The sequence below is a fragment of the Pogonomyrmex barbatus genome, unplaced genomic scaffold (assembly GCF_055798465.1).
Source record: "Pogonomyrmex barbatus isolate J1 unplaced genomic scaffold, ASM5579846v1 scaffold1, whole genome shotgun sequence".
Classification (NCBI taxonomy): domain Eukaryota; kingdom Metazoa; phylum Arthropoda; class Insecta; order Hymenoptera; family Formicidae; genus Pogonomyrmex; species Pogonomyrmex barbatus.
The window spans coordinates 4,101,999-4,121,207 of record NW_028297098.1 but is presented as its reverse complement, the minus strand read 5'-3'; the positions used below and the strand labels follow the sequence as shown (position 1 = coordinate 4,121,207).

The 19,209-nt window shown below is 33.9% G+C and overlaps 5 protein-coding genes and 1 long non-coding RNA gene across 9 annotated transcripts in view; 4 read left to right on the top strand and 2 right to left on the bottom strand.

The window, feature by feature from the left end:
• Positions 1-9,428, bottom strand: part of LOC148937965 (uncharacterized) — a 46,978-nt gene extending 37,550 nt beyond the window's left edge. For 2 of the 3 annotated variants that reach the window (XR_016138251.1, XR_016138252.1), the window contains exons 1-2: positions 9,275-9,428; positions 6,602-6,765 (exon numbers count right to left, since the gene is read on the bottom strand). This is a non-coding gene — a long non-coding RNA (uncharacterized LOC148937965). Of the gene's footprint in view, positions 1-5,935; positions 6,086-6,601; positions 6,766-9,274 lie in introns of those variants that run through there. The other variant, XR_016138254.1, reaches the window with a different exon arrangement.
• On the top strand, positions 122-2,077 carry LOC112552985 (odorant receptor 2a-like). Its single transcript, XM_089072343.1, has 4 exons — positions 122-280; positions 437-911; positions 1,324-1,554; positions 1,696-2,077. The coding sequence occupies exons 1-4, from the start codon at positions 149-151 to the stop codon at positions 2,034-2,036; spliced, it is 1,179 nt and encodes a 392-aa protein (XP_088928469.1). The 5' UTR covers positions 122-148; the 3' UTR covers positions 2,037-2,077.
• LOC105432483 (odorant receptor 2a-like) lies at positions 4,078-5,713 on the top strand. The gene is made up of 3 exons (XM_089072370.1): positions 4,078-4,555; positions 4,971-5,201; positions 5,335-5,713. The coding sequence occupies exons 1-3, from the start codon at positions 4,078-4,080 to the stop codon at positions 5,673-5,675; spliced, it is 1,050 nt and encodes a 349-aa protein (XP_088928496.1). The 3' UTR covers positions 5,676-5,713.
• Dhod (dihydroorotate dehydrogenase 2) lies at positions 6,913-8,634 on the top strand. Of its 2 annotated transcripts, none has more exons than XM_011647313.2 (3): positions 6,913-7,053; positions 7,156-7,576; positions 7,667-8,634. In XM_011647313.2, the coding sequence occupies exons 2-3, from the start codon at positions 7,225-7,227 to the stop codon at positions 8,485-8,487; spliced, it is 1,173 nt and encodes a 390-aa protein (XP_011645615.2). In that variant the 5' UTR covers positions 6,913-7,053; positions 7,156-7,224; the 3' UTR covers positions 8,488-8,634. The 2 variants fall into 2 exon arrangements, with proteins under 2 accessions (XP_011645615.2, XP_011645613.2); XM_011647311.2 differs by having other exon boundaries at positions 6,924-7,065.
• Positions 9,407-19,209, top strand: part of LOC105432480 (E3 ubiquitin-protein ligase RNF19A) — a 14,601-nt gene continuing 4,798 nt past the window's right edge. Inside the window, exons 1-8 of the mRNA XM_011647307.3 lie at positions 9,407-9,549; positions 11,983-12,217; positions 12,802-12,944; positions 13,049-13,238; positions 13,332-13,643; positions 13,747-13,891; positions 13,970-14,106; positions 15,169-15,266. Coding sequence (XP_011645609.2) covers positions 12,055-12,217; positions 12,802-12,944; positions 13,049-13,238; positions 13,332-13,643; positions 13,747-13,891; positions 13,970-14,106; positions 15,169-15,266 — 1,188 coding nt within the window. The 5' untranslated portion in view covers positions 9,407-9,549; positions 11,983-12,054. The remainder of the gene's footprint in view (positions 9,550-11,982; positions 12,218-12,801; positions 12,945-13,048; positions 13,239-13,331; positions 13,644-13,746; positions 13,892-13,969; positions 14,107-15,168; positions 15,267-19,209) is intronic.
• LOC105432479 (putative oxidoreductase dhs-27) lies at positions 15,481-18,730 on the bottom strand. Its single transcript, XM_011647306.3, has 3 exons — positions 17,787-18,730; positions 17,436-17,663; positions 15,481-17,361 (listed from the first exon to the last, which is right to left on the bottom strand). Exons 1-3 carry the CDS (start codon positions 17,904-17,906, stop codon positions 16,414-16,416), a joined length of 1,296 nt encoding a protein of 431 aa, XP_011645608.2. The 5' UTR covers positions 17,907-18,730; the 3' UTR covers positions 15,481-16,413.

Below are 19,209 nucleotides of genomic sequence, written 5' to 3'. Positions count from 1 at the left end.
GTTTTGGAAAATAAGACGGTACTATAGTAAATGCTAAAATTGTGCAATTTCAATAAAATATGAAAGTGAACATCGCCAATGATCGATAAGTATTATAGGGCGACATTAGTAAGTATCGTGCAACGTGTAGTTCTACTTGACCACAATAATGTCATGGAATGACGATATAGCATATGCTATGAACCCCCACAAATTCCTAACTCTGCCATTAGGCAATTGGCCCTTGCAAAAATATAATCTATTTGCTTTAATCCGTTCTATTGTGTGTGGTTCCAGTTTGGTATGTTTTCAATTTTTATTTTACATATACCAATAAAACATTTTGCTTGTATCTTCAACATATAGTCAAATGATACGTAGTGAATGAACATAGTGAAAACAAAAAACGAAAAAAGGAATAAAGTTTTAAAAATATCCATCCTTCCTGTCTGTGTAGACTGTGATGATGGTCGTGTTGTTCCTCGAAATCGTTTTCGGTAAAGCCGATATGTATTTAAAACTCGATGCTCTTATGGTTATGTTTTGCAACGTTCTTTCTGTACTAAAATTATTGTCGTTCCGCATATACGCCAAAAACTTGATTCGCAATTTTTCTTCTGCTGTGAACGATTATCTCGCAATCGATACCGAGGAGAAACGTATAATCATGCGGCGACACGCTTACATAGGAAGGATAGTTTGCTACAGTATCTTATTTTTTGCTTATTTCGCTTCATGTATTTTCGTTGTGGTACCTCTGATATTAGGTGACAACAACGTCCAAGTTAATAAATCCAACATAAATCCAGCATCGGAATTACCAATGCCCTTAACATGGACATTGCAGAATTATGAGATTTCTGCGACTTTATATTTGACAATATCCTTGGTGCAGCATGTTTTATTAATGCTCAATAGTACTTGTAATTGCGGTAATGATCTAATCATTAATATCAAAAAGTTACGCACCAATTATAACACATTAATTTACTTTTAATTAATTCACTTTAAACATTTTGATTTTAATAAAATTTATTATTAATTTATTATTTCCTAATTTTTATATCTTTGTTTTCAGCAGTAATTTATTACTTATTAACATATAAAAACATAATATCTAATTAATTAAAACATGTACTTTTATCTGAATCAGTTTTTATCCATTTTTAATAGATGTCTTTATTTTGATGCATGCTGTCTTATGATTGTAATACAATATTATTTTATTTTTTCTTTCAGATTATATATTATTCTTTATAGTACACGTTAAATAATTTATTATTATTAAAATACTTAATATAAATGCAATTTAATATTATGCAAAGTTAAAATTTATTTATAAAGGTAACGATTCACTTTTTCTTGCAATCGTTCTTCATCTTTGTGGTCAACTGGAACTCTTAAAAATTGATTTTACCAAATATGATGTGGAAAGCAAAGATTTAAGCAAAGACTTTTCAAAATTGGCGACTAGACATCGTTACCTAATAGAACTTGCGGAACTTCTGATAGATGTAATAAGTTTCGTTTTGCTCGTGCAAATGCTATTCAGTTGTCTCATTATATGTTTGATCGGTAATTTCTCAAAATCCTCAAGACATTTCCCAATATTATTTATAATATTTTGATAATGCAATCGTTGGATAAATATTTCATTTTTATATCTAAATTAATCATTGATTTGTGCATGCAATAATTACGGTATGTGTTTTCTAGGTTTCCAACTTATTATAGCATTGAAGTCGCATGACGTAACATTGATAATTAAAACCACAACAGTACTGAGCGCCCTGCTATTACAATTGTTCTTTTATAGTTATACGGGTGATTATTTGAAATGTCAAATGGAAGACATTGCACAATCGATTTATAGCTGCAATTGGTATTGCTTGCCAGCGAATATGATAAAGAACGTTCGATTCATTATCATGCGAGCACAACAACCTACTACTCTGTTAGCCGGCAAATTTTTTATCGTAAATATCGAAACATATATGACTATATTAAAAAGTTCACTCTCATATTTATCTGTTCTACGAGTAATGGTGGACGCATAAAATAAAGGTAAACATTGAAAGCAAAACTCAGAAAAATTAACACTGTATATATACCTAAACAATATTACTTTGTATGTAAAAGAATCATTTTTATTATATGACGTTGGATATCTCTTGAAATGTATGAGCAAAGTAAAATAAATAAAATTGCATTAGAAGAATTAGTGATAAAAACGTAAAGGATATCTAATTTAACAATTTGTTTGCAATTTAAAAATAATATAAATATATTAAATCTTTTTGTTTTATTAGTATATCATTGAGAGCATGCAAGCCACTTATTCTCTAACATTTTCTCCTATTTTTATTTTTTTTTATTCTTTTTCGTTAATTCATAAATCAATAATCGAGTATTATTTATCAAATATTATTTATCTTTTTAAATAAAGATTATAATAAAAGTTTTACATTCTGCAAAACTTATTTAAAACAACATTACTTATTTAAAACAATATATTCTGTAAAACTTATTTAAAACAATATACTTATATAAAACAATATATAATGTATTCAAAAAGAAAAGAGAAATTTCGATCGATGAAATAAATGCTTAAATGTTTGTAATTATTATATTAAAATTATACTGATAATTTTTTCGATACACATCACTATCAAAATATATGATTTTTATCATCGTTATTGTCGATGGAGCTAGCTTGTGAAGCAAACGCAACAAGCAAAACCAACAGCATCACGGAAAAGAGGCTTTAATATTTCGATATATTTGAAATTTTGATGAGGTTTTTTTTTTAGAAGAAGATACATTAAATATATTATTTATAAAATTTAAATAATATCTAATTATAACACTTAATCAAATTTTGTGCTTCCAGTCGACATAAAGTGGCATCGTTTTACTGAATATCGTAATCGAATGACAAATATTGTACTTAAAGGAAGATATTAAAGATAATAAAATTATTGATAAAAATTAAAGGAGATTTTAATCAGGTTGAGAGCTTTCTATATCATAGAGAAATTTTACAAGAAATTCTACAAGAAATTTTCAAAAGCCTTATGAAAAGAGATGACGCATAGATTTAGGCTTAGAATGGCCGATTAGTAATTACCGAATAGCGAATTCAATTCACTCCATGTTTACGAAATCTAAAACGCATATTTTATTGAAATGTTATGAAATTTAAAAAATTTCTGGATTTAGAGCACAAGATTCAGATTAAGAATTGATAAAAAAAAATAATATATATAGAAGAAGCAATCTAAAAAAATAGTAACACATATAAAATAGCATTTTAATAAAATTGCTAATTCATAATACATTTTTCATGTCAAATAAAAAATATCGTGCAACAACTATTGATAGTATTATTTGTAGTATTATTTATTATATTGTCCAAGAAAAAAACTGTTACATCAAGTTCTAAATTAATTGTACATACGTATTTTTCATGAAAATAAAAAATATTACAACGATCAGTGATAGAGAATAACTAAGGATAGATAGGATGCACCGAAAAAGAAAATAAAATATTCTTTCTTCCCATCCGATTTTCGTTCTTTATCTTACTTCTATAAAAAAATTGTTTCCTTTAGTTTTTTTTTCAAATAATTACGTTTTGAAATAAGAAAATAGCATAGTAAATGTTAAAATTGTGCAATTTCAATAAAATATGAAGGTGAACAATGATCGATTCGAATTATGGACAAAGACCGACATTAGTAAGACTCGTGTAACGTGCAGCTCTACTTGACTGCAATAATGTCACGAAATAAGGATATAGACTATGCTATGGACCCCCACAAATTCATCATTTTGCCATTAGGCGTTTGGCCCTTGCAAAAATATAATACGTTTGCTTTAATCCGTTGTATCGTGTGTGGCGTCAGTTTGGTACGTGTACTTACAATTTTCATTTTATATGTACCAATAAAATTTTTCTTCTCTTGTATCTTCAACATATAATCAAATGAGATGCTTAATGCAATGTAAACACAAACATGCAATGAAACAAGAAACAGAAATAAAGTCCATCAATCAGAGATAAATAATTCCTTCTTCTTGTCTATGTAGACTGTGATGATGTCCGTCTTGTTCTTCGAAATCGTTTACGGTGACGCCAGCACATATGATAAACTCGATGCTCTTATGGTTATGTTCTGCAACCTTCTGTCTATACTAAAGTTACTGTCATTCCGCATATACGCCAAAAATTTGATTCGCAATTTTTCTTCTGCTGTGGACGATTATCACGCAATTGATACTGAAGAGAAGCGTATAATCATGCGGCGACATGCTTACATGGGGAGGATGGTTTGCTTCAGTATCATGTCTTTCTCTTATTTCGTTCCGTTAATTTTTGTTTGGATACCTTTGTTATTAGATAAAAATAATGATAATAATATCAAAGTCCAAGTTAATGTATCCAAAAATCCAGCATCGGAATTACCAATACCCTTAACATGGACCTTAGGGAATTATGAAATTTCTCCGGCATTATACTTGGTGATATCCTTCACGATATATGTTTTATTAATGCTTACTTGTAATAGTAATTGCGGTAATAAACTAATTATAATATCAAATAGTCTTGCAAATAGTCTCTCACAAGCTAGAATATATTAATTTATTTTAAACATTTTATTTTTAATAAAATTTATTAACAATTTTGTTATTGCAATTTCTTTTTATCTTTGCTTTCATCATTAATTGATTAACTATTAATATACAAGCCAAGTTAATATCTATAATTAAGTAAAATATATTTTTTTATCAGCACTAAATGTTGAATCTTTATGCATTTTTAATAGATGTTTTTATTTTAATATGTGCAGTAATTGTACAATGGCAATATGACTTCACTTTGTTTTTTTCAAATCATATCTTACTTTTACAATATTAATTGATATATTATTATTATTATTCTTAAAACATTTAAAGCAAACTATTTTAAAACAAAGTTAAAATTTATAAAGGTAGTGATGCATTTTACGTTGCAATCGTTCTTCATGTTTGTGGACAAATGGAACTCTTAAAAATTGATTTTACTAATTATGGCGTGGAAAGCAACGATTTAAGCAAAGACTTTCTAAAATTAGCGACTAGACATCGTTATCTAATGGAACTTGCGGAACTTCTGGTAGATGTAATAAGTTTTGTTTTGCTCATACAATTGCTGTGCAGTTGTCTCATTATATGTTTGATGGGTAAATATTTCTTAAAATCCGCATAACATTTCCTAATATTATTCCATAGTAATAAAATCATTGGATAAATAATTTTTATGTTACCGAAGAGACCATTGACTCGCGTATGGAATAATTATTGTATATTTTCTAGGTTTTTCACTTATTATAGCAATGAAAACGAATGACGTAGCGATGATATCTAAAACCATATCAGTTCTGAGCGCTCTGTTATTACAATTGTTCTTTTATAGTTTTGCGGGCGATTATCTCAAGAGTCAAATGGAAGATATCGCAAATTCGATTTATACTTGCAATTGGTACTACTTGCCAGCGAATATGATGAAGAACCTTCTATTCGTTATCATGCGGGCACAACAACCTGTCATGCTGTTAGCTGGCAAATTTTTCCTCGTAAACATCGAGACTTTTATGGTCATATTAAAAAGTTCGCTCTCGTATTTATCCGTTTTACGAGTGATGGTGGACGCGTAAATATCGATGAGAGAAAAATTAAAAAAAAAAAAAAATAACACTGTACACATATGTAAGCAATATTATATATATATATATATATTATTTATATGTAAAAGGATCATTTTTACCCTAAGATATCGAAGATATCTTAAAATGTATAATTAAACTAATAAATAAAATTGCATCTAGAAAAGTTAGGGATGGGAATATAAAAGAATATTTAACTTAATTTAAAATAGCTTTTTCGCAATTTAAAAATATTATTTTATTTTTTTTATTTTAAAAACGTTTCGCGTGCGCTATTTATTTTTTATCATTTTTAAAATTTCTTATTTGTTCCGTTTTCATTAATTTATAAATTTATTAAGTATTATTTATTATTTATCTTTATCAGTAAAGATTATAATAAGATTTTGTAAAACACTTATCTGAAACAATATTGAATACATTTAAAAGAAAAAAAGCATTTTTGATCGATGTAGAAGCAAATGCTAAACATATGTATTTAATAAATTATTATTGCATCAGTATTGGATTAATATGCATATAATTAAAATAACACAATGATTAAATATTATAATAAAGTATTCCAGAAACATAGAGATATCCTAGTAGATAAAAAATGTTTCATATAATTATATATGGAATATATCAATGTATAAAAACATGATACTTATATGATATTCATAAGATTATATATTAATATATATATTTATATATAATCATTATATATAATTCTATCAGTTCATATATAATTAAATATTTATATATATATATATATATATATATATATTTAATATATGACACGTTATTTATAAGTATATATAATTATATGGAAATTTTTTTACTATCGCAATATCTTTAGAATATCCTTGTGATATATTTTGGACATTTCTATTGTATGGAATAAATACGAGATTAATTAAGAGATATATTTCACTTACCGATTAATTAAAAGTCGCGACATCGCTCGTCCAGTGCCTCTCTGTTCACTACGGAGTGTCTCACGTCCACTACGCTCCGTTCATGGCAACGAAGTGTTTGAAGACGGTAACTGATGGTAACTTCAGTCTCTAGCATCGCGATACAACGTGTGTCAAGTGGATAACTAAAAGAACACGATGGATGAACCAAAAATATAATTAATATTCAATATTACTTATATAATACAAGTCAAATTTCACGAACATACATAATACAAAATTATATTATTAATGAGCTATTGTTATCGTATTGTTAATTTATCTACACCATTCTGTGGTAATCATCGACAGTTTTATCTGTAGTTTATGTCATGTAATGTCATGTGTACGGTGTGTTTCTATCAGTATTGAGATATAACAGTGATTTATTATCATTATTTAAAAATAATTATGATTCCGTTTGTGAAATTGTTGTACGTATGTCTGTACGTGATTTATAACTAATAAATAGAAATCATCTTGTTTAATTTAATTTAACTTTATTTATTCAAGCGCATAACCTTTTATCTTTTCAGTGATGTTTACATTTGTATATGAGTCGGTAGCTCAAAATAACGTATAAGGATTCGATAAGCATTGCACAAATGGCTCGGCGATTAAGCAACAAAGCAAAGCTGAAGTCACTGTTCACTGTGACAAGCAGTGCTGCTGTTCTGTTTGGCGGCATTTCTCTTTATCAAGGCAACGAAAGATTTTATAATGAAATTGCTATACCTTTAGTTCAATTGATAGATCCGGAAATCGCTCACAACCTTGCAGTGAAAACGTTAAAATATGGTCTTGTGCCAAAGCAGAAAGCGGAGGATCCTAACTCGCTTCGAACAACTGTACTAGGCTTGCAGTTTAAAAATCCAATTGGTATGGCAGCAGGATTTGATAAACAAGGAGAGGCAGTAGAAGGATTGCATAAAATTGGTTTCAGTTTTGTGGAGATAGGTAAAATCTCAGCATAATATTATAGACAATATATTAACAAACAATATTTATAGATATGATTATTGATAATTCTGTATTGATTTTTTGCAGGTTCTGTGACACCGAAACCTCAGCCTGGTAATCCAAAGCCTAGAGTTTTCAGATTGCCAGAAGATAATGCAGTTGTAAATCGATATGGATTTAACAGTGATGGACATGATGTTGTATGGAAACGTCTTAAGAGATTAAAGGAGAATAAGAATTTTAGTGGCATTCTTGGGGTGAATTTAGGAAAAAACAAGGATACGATAGATGCAATTCAAGATTACATTGATGGTATAAAGAGATTTATGGATGTGGCAGATTATTTTGTTATTAATGTATCTAGTCCTAATACTCCAGGATTAAGATCTTTGCAAAACAAGAAGAATTTGGAGGAATTACTGTTTAAAATAAATACAGCGAGGCAATTGATGGGTAGCAAACAACCGTTGCTTTTAAAACTAGCTCCAGATTTGTCAGATTCTGAGCGACAAGATGTGGCAGATATAATTTTGAACGAGAAATCTAAAGTGGATGGTTTAATTTTGTGCAATACTACTATTACGCGACCAAATTTGATTAATCCGAACAAGCAGGAAAGTGGCGGCCTCAGTGGTGCACCGCTTACAAATCTTTCCACAGCTATGATATCTGACATGTACAGACGAACGCGTGGTAGGATACCAATTATTGGTGTGGGTGGTGTTTTTTCTGGATCTGACGTTTACAACAAAATAAAGGCTGGTGCTTCCCTAGTGCAACTTTATACGTCATATATATATAATGGACCACCAATAGTTAGCAAGATCAAAAGAGAATTATGTGAAATACTTGAAACCAATGGATTTTCTTCTGTTACTGATGCGATCGGCAAGGAGGCTAATAGATAAACATTTTATAGTCCTAATTATATACATCACATTTATATACACAAATGATATATATTATTCAACGCAATATTGTAGATATATAATAGTTTGTTAACTGTTTATATATTGTTACAACGAAATAAGAGTTTCTATTATGTTTATATGAAATGGCAATTATTGTTATACCCTATTCATATTACTATCGTATATAATTGATATTATCAAGTTATGACGCAAATTGAGAATTAGAATTTATGTAATTCTCGTAAACACGTTTCACGGAATATTAGGTAATCCTAGAAATGCAATAAGGCATACAGATGCAATGCAGCATGAATTTACAAACATGTTGTATCAATATTCGTATAAAATGAAACTTTTGCATATTATATAACCATGTAGATATTAATTAATTACAACTTGTTGCGTCAGCTTTCGATCTTAATCTCAATATTTTTCTTTGATCAACAGCCAATTCTTCAAAGTAAAACTTTTTTGCTAGAACTTTATTATGCATAATTCCATATTGTTACACAATTCCAAAGAATAATGTTAATTACGACAATTATTGTTTTTCATCTATGAAGAAAACAAGATATATTTATGCAAATTATATTAGAATCGGTTTACTCTTGCGACATAATTTTCATATGCAACAATGTCTCAAACAATTCACAGTTTATTGTTTGAACAATTTTCAATCTACAAGGACAAAAATTATCTTTTTAATTGAGTTTCCAATCCAGATGATAAATATCCGTTAGTATGCGATACTCGCTAATTTGAGCGCGTTAATCGATTTCCTTACGCAGTTTCAAATTCTCGCAGATCATTTGCAGGTAATGCTGATCGCCGGCACCAGGTGGCGCTGCCGATGCGCGTTCCAAGTCACGAACTACATTGGATTTTTCCCGTAATACCGTCGTAATCGGAGCAGTCAGCTGTTGTGTCAAAGTGAACATCCTTAACCAACAAATTGCGCGGATATTCGGACAGCCTTGTAGGACCTGGTGGATCCGTGCCAAGGTGATTCTGACGCATACCAGGACGATCGACCGGCCTATGTTCGATAGCACGACGGAGGTACGTTTCTCTCCGCGCAGCGGCGGAGTATCACGCGTTGTCCGTCGTGGGAGAGATCGAGCAGTCTCTCACGTCTCTCTCGGCATATCTTCGTACCTGATCCCGAGTGCCAATCATCGACGCGCAAGGTGTTCGCGACACGGTGATAAGACACGGGGGGGGGGAAGGAAAAGGCTCTTATCTCTCGCGTCTCTCTCGCGTGGAGATAAAAACCGCATTGTTCGCGTCGCGCTCGTTGACGCTCGTTGACGCACGTTGACGGCGTGACGCAGCGCGTTCCACGAGATCGTCGTAAACAGAACCGTCGAAAGTGGCGAGTCTCGCTTCTTTTCTTACCGCTTACGTCCGCTCGCATACGCTCGTTCTCGCGTGATCACGTACGTGCCGTGCCGCTGAAGACATCCGACACGCAAACCCGAGATTTTTGCGTTCGTGAAATGTGTACTTCTCCATTGCTCTGATCCCCCCCTGCTACCCCGACGACAGTTCTCGCGCGGTGGACGATACCACGTTCAAATCGGTTAACCAGGAGGTCTAAGCGAGACCCACATCGTTTCAACTCGATCTGTGTGTTAATTTTTGATTATCGAGAAACCTCGAGCGGTGCGAATTTTTCCGAATTTTATTGTTTCATTTTATTGATCCAGCGGGGATTTGTCTTAAATCTGACCTGATGCAAAAGTGTCGTGTGTAAAGCTGACTTAATTTTGTAATCCGAAAAGGATAGCAATTCTATTTACTGGAAATCTCAAAAATGCAAGGATGACGTCATCGTCGCCGTTGGAGACAACTTTCCTTCCTTGTGAGATCTTATCTGTATTTTATATCTGTATTTTACATTATTATTTTTTTCTTTATATTGTGAATATTTATTTTATATAACTTATTTATGTTTTACATAAATTAGAAACAGAATTATTAATTTTGTTTGCTCGATGTCAGAGCTCAACTGATCTTGATAAGTCAAGTTATGAATATGTAAGCGGATAATAAAGTTGTATTTTTCAATGATATTCTCAAGCAGGTTTCGCCTCGACGAACGAGTTGCTTAAGCATTATTCAATCGCGCAATACGATACGATACAAGGAAAGTTATTTGTAGAACTCAGCAGAAACAATGCATTTTGTATCAGCGAGGGTCTAAGAGATAACAAACATGATACAATCTGGAAAATGTGCGTATCTTGCGTAGAGAGATACGAGCCTCTCTCCTTCGAGCATGTCGAAATTTCGTGCATATTACATGACTTTAAGAATTGCAACACGCTGATAATTCATGCCGTAGAACGTGGTGAAATCGCCGATGACCATCGCATTTGTGACGATTTGACTTGTACCGTTCTTTTCCCGAAGAAAGCAACGAATCGTTTTGATAAAAACCTGTTAAAAATATGAACGAGCGCGATGGCGACATCACACATACGCACATACACACGTAGCCAGAATAAAATTGCCCCGCTGTTCTTTCAAAAGCGCCAGATCGCGCTAGCAGATAATTCGAGAAAATACAAGAGTATTTTAGAGATACGTGTTTTTTTTTTAACTCGCTTTTCGCCTCCGAAAATATTATAAATACTTACGTATTATAACGTATTTTCCGACAAGAATATCATGCACGTGTTATTTCTCTCTCAAAATTTCGTCGCCAAAAATAATTTCACATAATTCGTCCAATTTATTCACATTTGATTTGTTCATTTTCCCAATGAGCAGAATGTTTAAAATCGAAGCACAAGGCAGAACTTTAAGATATCTTTAAGAATTCTTTAAGAAATATCTTTCAGAAATATCTCATAAAGAACTCTGAAAGATATCTTAAAGTTATCTTATGCGTCGATTTTAGATATTCTGTTCACTGGGTTGTTATTCTTAAGCACCGGTTTTATTTTTACAACATTTTATTTCACTTAAATATAACACAGCCTAAATATTTCTTCAATATCTTTCGACAGATACGTGACACTTATTAGCTTAATTATTTCACTCGTAATGAATCACTCGAATGACAACGGATGAAACGGCAATGAATGAGCGTTATTGCCGCAGTCACGTATGTAATTCAAAGTTTGCTGAAGTCTATTCATGCTGTATGATTAATAGATTTGATATCCCATGTATCATGATATCCCATGTATTATGTAATTCTGAATTTATGTAATACAAACAATACATGCGAAATAACATATTAATTGGAATTAGCATATTAATATAATATCTCAATAAATTTGTTTAAACAGTTGCACATGTTTATCGAGAATTTAAATTTTAATTCACACGTTAATGTAATATGATCACAAGTACCATTTTTACAAATTTACATTTTCGTATCGTAATGATATTTAATGATATATGTATGTTAGCAATTTATTAATAATTCGCATGTTAATCAAAATTTCGCTGTATCTTAATTCATTCTGTTTGTTTTGATTGCAGAACGTGCCATTGTGAACATAAGCAAAATATGTTCTACAGTAACGCATAACGTTTCGTACTACTTCTACCAGAATGTTTAAAGAAAGTGAAAATGGCGTTGGAGGCTGTAACGGTGTACCACCTCGTCCTCGGAGATTATTTCCCCGATTTTCCCTGCGAAGATTATTATATTCTAGCCCGCTTATTGGTCGCCGTATTACAAGAACGCCTAGTGCGAGTAATAGAAATGCAAAAGGTAAGAGCCATAGCATACAAAAAAAAAACTTAAGCAGTAAAACTTAAGCTGTAAGCGAATCAGTTAATCACAATCGAAAACGTAAGGCAGTAATATAAACTATAGCAAACCCATAGCCCATGATCTACAATGGGCAGTAGTAGCAGTAGTAGATGAGTTGCAGGCCGTAAGAAATTGATTAATTACAGTTGATAATTCGCCTCACACTCGACTGTGATTGATCAATTTCTTAGGCGTGTCCACGATACTAGAAATCGGTCCGAAACTTCGGATGGAAAGAGAATTGACCAATCGCATTAATTGGCCGAATTATTCAAACGCAATTGATCAATTCTCTTTCCATCCGAGATCTTGGACCAATTTCTAGCATTGTGGACACAAGGCATTATGACTTACAATTCATCACTGCCCATTGTAGACCATGTGTAACGTTGATTTCCTTACTGCTTAAGTTTTACTGCTTAAACTTTTTTGTATGCTTTTTTGTATGCTACGGCCTTAACTTCTAGATTTTATTAAGCTGCAATATAAATAATAAAATTGAAAATAAATATAATTTTATAAAATTTAAAATATTTCCACAGCTAAAGATCAAGCAAGCAGCAGGACGACGGATGTTGAAAAAGGAGAGGCCAGAGTAAGCAACGGTTCGAGTCATTTCCAATTTCATAACATCGATCTACAGCGTGCTTCCAGCAAAGGCTCTGTACTTTCTTCTGCAGGAAAGGTATTAATAAGGCGAAATAACATTTACATCGAAGAAAATATTAAATTTAATATTACTAGATTTAAATCATTATTATTAAATTTTTTTTATGTTTATTATTTCAGAGTAACGAGAACGGATTAATGGAATGTCCATTATGTTTGGCCGAACTGCCAGTAGAATTTTTTCCAATTATTCAGTCTTGCCACCATCGTAGTTGTTACGATTGTTTTCAACAATATCTGAAAGTAGAAATCTCCGAATCCAGAGTTAATATCGCTTGTCCTGAGTGTTCAGAACCATTGCACCCAAATGGTAAATTCATTGTTCTAATATATATTTTGTTTTTTATAAGATCTAGAAGTAGTTATCGTTTAATTTTTTTGTGTGATATTTTCGCACATACAGATATTCGGATGATTCTAAATGACCAAACGCAGTTAGAGAAGTACGAAGATTTTATGGTTCGAAGAGTGCTTGCTGTAGAACCTGATGCAAGATGGTGTCCCGCTCCAGATTGCAGTTTTGCTGTAATCGCTAGTGGTTGCGCTTCGTGTCCAAAATTACGTTGCGAACGACCGGGTTGTGATTCATACTTTTGTTATCATTGTAAAGCACGGTGGCATCCTAATCAGACGTGTGATGCTGCCAGAGCACAACGATCTCAATATTATGAGCGCAGTTCTTCTTTAAGTTTCAGTCAAACTGATTCTCAACACAGTAAGTATGAAGTAATATTTATTTATTTAACTGAAGTCATGAATCAATATTTATTTATTTAACTGATATTTAACTGATAAATTATAATTCACGTTATGTTTAGGAGATGATATAAAACCATGTCCTAGATGTCAAGTTTTGATTGTGAAAATGGACGATGGAAGTTGTAATCATATGACGTGTGCTGTTTGCGGCGCTGAATTTTGTTGGCTTTGCATGAAGGAAATTAGTGATCTTCATTATCTGAGGTTGCTATATATCCAATTGTATTTGAATGTGTACATTTATATTTAAGCAAGTATATTTAAATATTTTTCTACTTGCAGTCCTTCTGGCTGCACTTTTTGGGGTAAAAAACCATGGTCCAGAAAGAAGAAAATTCTTTGGCAACTTGGAACTTTAGTAGGAGCACCAATTGGAATTGGTCTCGTCGCTGGAATAGCATTTCCAGCCATGATCATAGGTTGGCCTATATTATATATATTCACGAACTTTATATTTCTCACAATATTTTACATAATGATACATGGTTTCTCACCATACAATATTTTAATAAGTCTTTATCAGTTTATTCCATTCATGAAAAATTATTGAAATGAAATTGAATTATTGAATCTAATGAATCTTTAAAAAAAATATTTATCTTTATATTTATTTTTTTTCCCCAAGAAAAATAATTGTATGATTTCAATAAATTTATTTTTTAATAAATTTTTTTATTACATCTCTAATAGAAATTTAAGTTATTAAAAAAATTTGAATGATTTAATTTCCTTCAATTTATTATAATCACATTCTATTCCTTACAAGACATAAAAAATAAAAGAAATAAATCAATTTTCATGGTATCTTTTATATTAAGACTGCAAGAAACCACGGATTTGTTTGTTGTTTGCACTGGGTTGTACTAATACTTTCTAACTCGCTTTTGTTAAACTTCAAATATATATCTATTTCATTTTAAGTACAACAAGCGTACACTAGTTCAAGTACAAAAAAACAGACCACTTCATTCTCAAGTGTAAAACATTAGATATAATGTTTTAATACTAATAACTAACTGCTGTTAATAATCCGCTGTGCAATAAAAATTATTAAGTGTAAAAATCAATAACAGATAATGGCAAATCGATGCGTGTGCCTGTGTAACTACAGGCCTGAGCTTCTACGTGACGTTCACTAACTTCCGCTTAAGTTAATCGTCCGGCTATTCCATTGGAACCAATCATATTTGTTGTTAAATTTGTGAACAAATTGTGATTGTAAATTCCAGTGGAATAATCGGCCGATTAACCGGAGATTGATGAAAATCATCCTATGCGATATTACTTATTTTTGATCGGTTATAATTCAAAAACTATTATAACCTCAACATTTTCAAGGATCTTTTGCTCTACTTTATTTCTAGAATACATTATTAAAATATTGTATGACGGTTATGAAATACCCTGTAGAAGTACACAGTATTAAAACTACAATAAACAAAGAAAATGTTATTAAAAATGTTATATATTTTATATTTAAGGTATACCTGTATGGGTGGGGCAAAAATTATATACAAGATATGAGAAGGCTAACAAGCATAAGAGAAATGCCTTTATCGCAGGTGGAGTCACTGCATCGGTAAGTTTATTAAATATCTTTTTATAATTGTTAAAGTGTATTGGTTGCAAGATACCAACATATCAGTTGTGATCAAATTTTCATTTGATTAATAAGCATTATTTATTTCAAATATTTCGTTAAAAATTCTCGTTGTACAACAAATAATTAAGCGAATTCTGGTTGTGAAGTATTCAAAAGAAAAAAGGGAAAGAATAGATATGTGTAGACTGTATTAATTGCGGTAGGAACTTTGTTTACTATTCGTGATAACATCGAAGTATATTTTATCCATATAGTTTATACAGAGAAAATGGATAATACAATAATTGTATATAGCATTAACAAAACAGCGCGTTCGCTGGAATAATTGTCGGAAGAAGTTTATCACGGGACGTATTCGGACAAATGGAACGTAATTGTTTTGTATATCTCGAAAATACTCTATAACTTTAATATATGTCCTATAACATTACTCACGGATCTAATTGATTTCATCTTAATAATTGTATCACAACTATTTGCCTAGATCTTTAACGGTTTGGCACAACGCATTAAAGACGTCCATTAGCAATTTGTATCTGAGCAACAAATCGAAATGAGAAGAAACAGAGAAATCTATATTTATCAATAAGAAATTAATATTTTTCTTAGTAGACTTTACGTAGTAAACCTTCTAAAAAATTTGCTTCCGATTTTATCTTACTTTTGAGACTTTCATCAAATTGCAAGTGAATCTTGCGTAATCATTAAGATATTTTAGCTTTCAAGAAGTAATAGCCGATAAATTATCAAAGTTTATATTGATATATAACTGAGACATGTATTGTGTTCTTTAATATCGATCTCGATCCATTTCGTCCCACTTGTCTTATCTCGTCGTAATGAAATGAAATTGAGTAGAGCGTAAGTTTCTAACGTCCACTGTATTCTTCCGACGTTGAGTCGTGCTTGTTTGCAGCTATTTTCCTCGATGCCGGCATTCATGTTATTGCTGGCTTAAGCCTCTTTTGGACTGGGAACACAAAGATTGCGTCTTTAAACTACAAGTGGGCTATCGAAGTATCTATTGCTTCACGTGAAACTCTTCGCTTTGAGTCACAGCCCTGATAGAAATATTAATTCTTATTTCTTCGGTGCATATATACGCTAACGGTGGCAGCGGTGATTAAGAATCGGCTTCGTTTGTCGCGATGACGGCTTCGTCCGTCAGTACGCCATCATTATATAGATCTTCAAGGACGTCGATCAGTCGTTGCTCCGTGAGAGGATCACCGAGCGCGACGTCCACCGATCCGATGCAAAGTAAAAGCGCTAGTAGTTGGGATTTTCTATAATCCTTGTCAAGATCCTTCCTAGTGTAACCTAAATCCTTGGGAATATCTAGGCCAAGATTCGAGCATGTCCAATTTAGCTTGTCCCAATATGTGTTCAAGAGCGACTCAGTGTGCTTGCGGCGTAATTCGGTGGGCACTGAACTCACCAACAGCAATGCGACGTCGTTCGTCGGCCGGCTGTAAGTGACCATCTGCCAATCAAGAATATAACATTCCGCGATTCCATAATTATTCCTGAAAAGCAGATTATTACTCCAGAAATCGGTGTGAGTTATCAACGCCAACGGACCCTCCGGGGCAAGGAGAGCCGAAATAATGTCTTTTGTGCGTGGTCGTAGAATCAGCAGAGTCTTGAGGACTGCCTCCAATCCTGGTCTGCTCTCCAGAAAATGTGCCAGCTGTGGTAAACCGCGCTCCACCAGTTGCTGATACGAGTCTGTCGCTTTCGCCGTTTGAAAAAGAAATGGATAACGTTCGGACAGAGATTGTTCGTCTACGACTTTCATCGACAGGGAATGAGCGTGTATGCGAGCGATGGCGTCTAGCGCGATTGTCGCTTGATCTAGCGTTAATCCTTCTGAGAACTTAACACTCGTGAAACCGGAAGCGCCTAAATCCTCCAATACTAATATCGATTCCGGCGGCACCGGGCTATCGTCGGTTCCGCCTGCAGGACTATAATGAGCATGATAACACTTCGGAACTGGTAGTATAATCGGTTCCTCTAGCGACGTCTTTGCTAGTTGTCTTTCATTGAATTCCTTTAAATCCGGCATCACCTGATACAAACGCGTAACATGTAAAAATTCGTCAAACAAAAAGAGATCTCAAATCTGATTACCTGTCGCCTTACCTGTGTATAAAATTTAATCTCTCGGAGATCGAATTGACCTTCGGTAACGAAAAAGCGGCTAAACGGATCCCTAGGGAGTTGCTTTATGATAATGGACAGTTTGCACTTATCCGTTGGCTTATTCGTTGTAAGTGCCGCTAAATAACTTCCTGTAACGCTGGTGATAGCGCTAAGCACGCTCTCGCTCGTCGTGCATCCTGGACTTACGTTAAACTTCAGAACTTCGACCTAAATGAATCATCACAACGATCAGCGGTGACGAATCAAACGTATCATTAACGCGTTACATACTCAATTCGCATATCTACGCGATATATCAGCACGAATATATCTATGATTCATATGACTAACCGCTTTCCCATTGTGATATTTGGATAATATGCTCTCGAGCCACTCCTTCCGAACTTCCCAATCCGAAACGATTTGCTCCTCCCCGCAGGAAGTGTCGGTCTCGTCGTCCAAGTCGGACATGACTCCTGACTCGTCTCTCAACAGTTTTCTTCTTTTCTCTGTATATCTCTTTGTCAATCTCCCGCCGGCGCGCCGCTCAGCGATGCTCGGTGCTCTCTCGTCTGGTGCACGACTGTCTGGCCTCAGCCAGCGTTAACAAGGCATGTGCCGCCCCAAATGACGATTGCCCCACCGATACGCAGCGGGCGTTATTATGCGTATCTAAATTACGCTGTACGGATGCACGCACACGCGTACGTGTGGATATTAACGTGCGTCCGTGTGCTCGTCACCGTGAAATCACCGTCGCTGAATGAGCCCTTCTCGTTACGTGCCGCTGCCTTTTCCCGGCTACGTCCGTCGCCGCCGATTCTGCGCCGATTCGCAACAGACCGTAGTTCGATGCCCCAGCATCGGGTGGAGAGAACGATTGCCTTTTTTAATCGACACGCCCTCGGAGCACCGACCGATCGACCGATTCACCGGCTGATCAGAATCTTCCTCGGTCTAGGCGCACCGAGCACGCGTTACCCTTAATTGCCACGGTGCTACGTGGATCTCGAAGTACTGACCAACGCGATACATGTTCTATTGTCACCCACCTTGGGCTTGGCGTTCTACCGCCGACGCAGGGTGGGACGAGGGAAGATATCACGGCGCTCCCGCGCGCGCATGTCTACTCTCGATCAATATCCTTCCTTCTACTACTCCTCCCGGATCTCCTCTCGACCCGCACGCGGTGCACGCGCTCAGGTTTCCTCTGTCTTCGGCCAGCTTCGTGCCGAAGTCTCGCAGGAAATCTAAAAATCGGGAGCGCGTTAACACGCCTCCGTCATCCTCGTCACATTGACGTCCATCTGGGCGCCTCATACAATATGCTCCATTTCTATCCAGAGACAGAAAGGGCACAATGAACGCGATCGTTCCGCACGCGTGGAAATGTAGCACGCATTCTAAATATGTAACAAAAATGTAATAGTCTGCAAACCGATTTAAGGAATATTCGAAACTTGCAAATTCAATAGAGATATTGTTATTTCTGGATAAGATAAGATTAGCTATCACCTTGAGATATAAATGAAACAGGATATTATGTTAAAAGATTGACTTCAATCGATTATCTTCGTTTGTCAAGAATATGATTTACGGACTGTCCCAAGCAGTAAAACTTTTATTATCAGAGTTTCTTACATCGTATAACTACGTCGTGGCCTTCGACGTGTATTTGAGACTGCTCCTATTTATATTATAACAAGGCGTTGGACATGCATTATTTAAAGCATGGAAGCAGCATTAAAGACGCTAAAAACATTATCTCTACGGG

Excerpts from the sequence above, each read along its gene's own strand:
- LOC112552985 (XM_089072343.1), top strand. The coding sequence starts at position 149 with ATGTCATGGAATGACGATATAGCATATGCTATGAACCCCCACAAATTC. Across the intron at positions 912-1,323 it reads CAATAGTACTTGTAATTGCG|GTAACGATTCACTTTTTCTT; the intron begins GTAATGATCTAA and ends TTATTTATAAAG. Across the intron at positions 1,555-1,695 it reads TCTCATTATATGTTTGATCG|GTTTCCAACTTATTATAGCA; the intron begins GTAATTTCTCAA and ends TGTGTTTTCTAG.
- LOC105432483 (XM_089072370.1), top strand. The coding sequence starts at position 4,078 with ATGTCCGTCTTGTTCTTCGAAATCGTTTACGGTGACGCCAGCACATAT. Across the intron at positions 4,556-4,970 it reads TACTTGTAATAGTAATTGCG|GTAGTGATGCATTTTACGTT; the intron begins GTAATAAACTAA and ends AAATTTATAAAG. Across the intron at positions 5,202-5,334 it reads TCTCATTATATGTTTGATGG|GTTTTTCACTTATTATAGCA; the intron begins GTAAATATTTCT and ends TATATTTTCTAG.
- Dhod (XM_011647313.2), top strand. The coding sequence starts at position 7,225 with ATGGCTCGGCGATTAAGCAACAAAGCAAAGCTGAAGTCACTGTTCACT. Across the intron at positions 7,577-7,666 it reads TTTCAGTTTTGTGGAGATAG|GTTCTGTGACACCGAAACCT; the intron begins GTAAAATCTCAG and ends GATTTTTTGCAG.
- LOC105432479 (XM_011647306.3), bottom strand. The coding sequence starts at position 17,906 with ATGTCCGACTTGGACGACGAGACCGACACTTCCTGCGGGGAGGAGCAA. Across the intron at positions 17,664-17,786 it reads AATATCACAATGGGAAAGCG|GTCGAAGTTCTGAAGTTTAA; the intron begins GTTAGTCATATG and ends TGATTCATTTAG. Across the intron at positions 17,362-17,435 it reads AGATTAAATTTTATACACAG|GTGATGCCGGATTTAAAGGA; the intron begins GTAAGGCGACAG and ends CGTTTGTATCAG.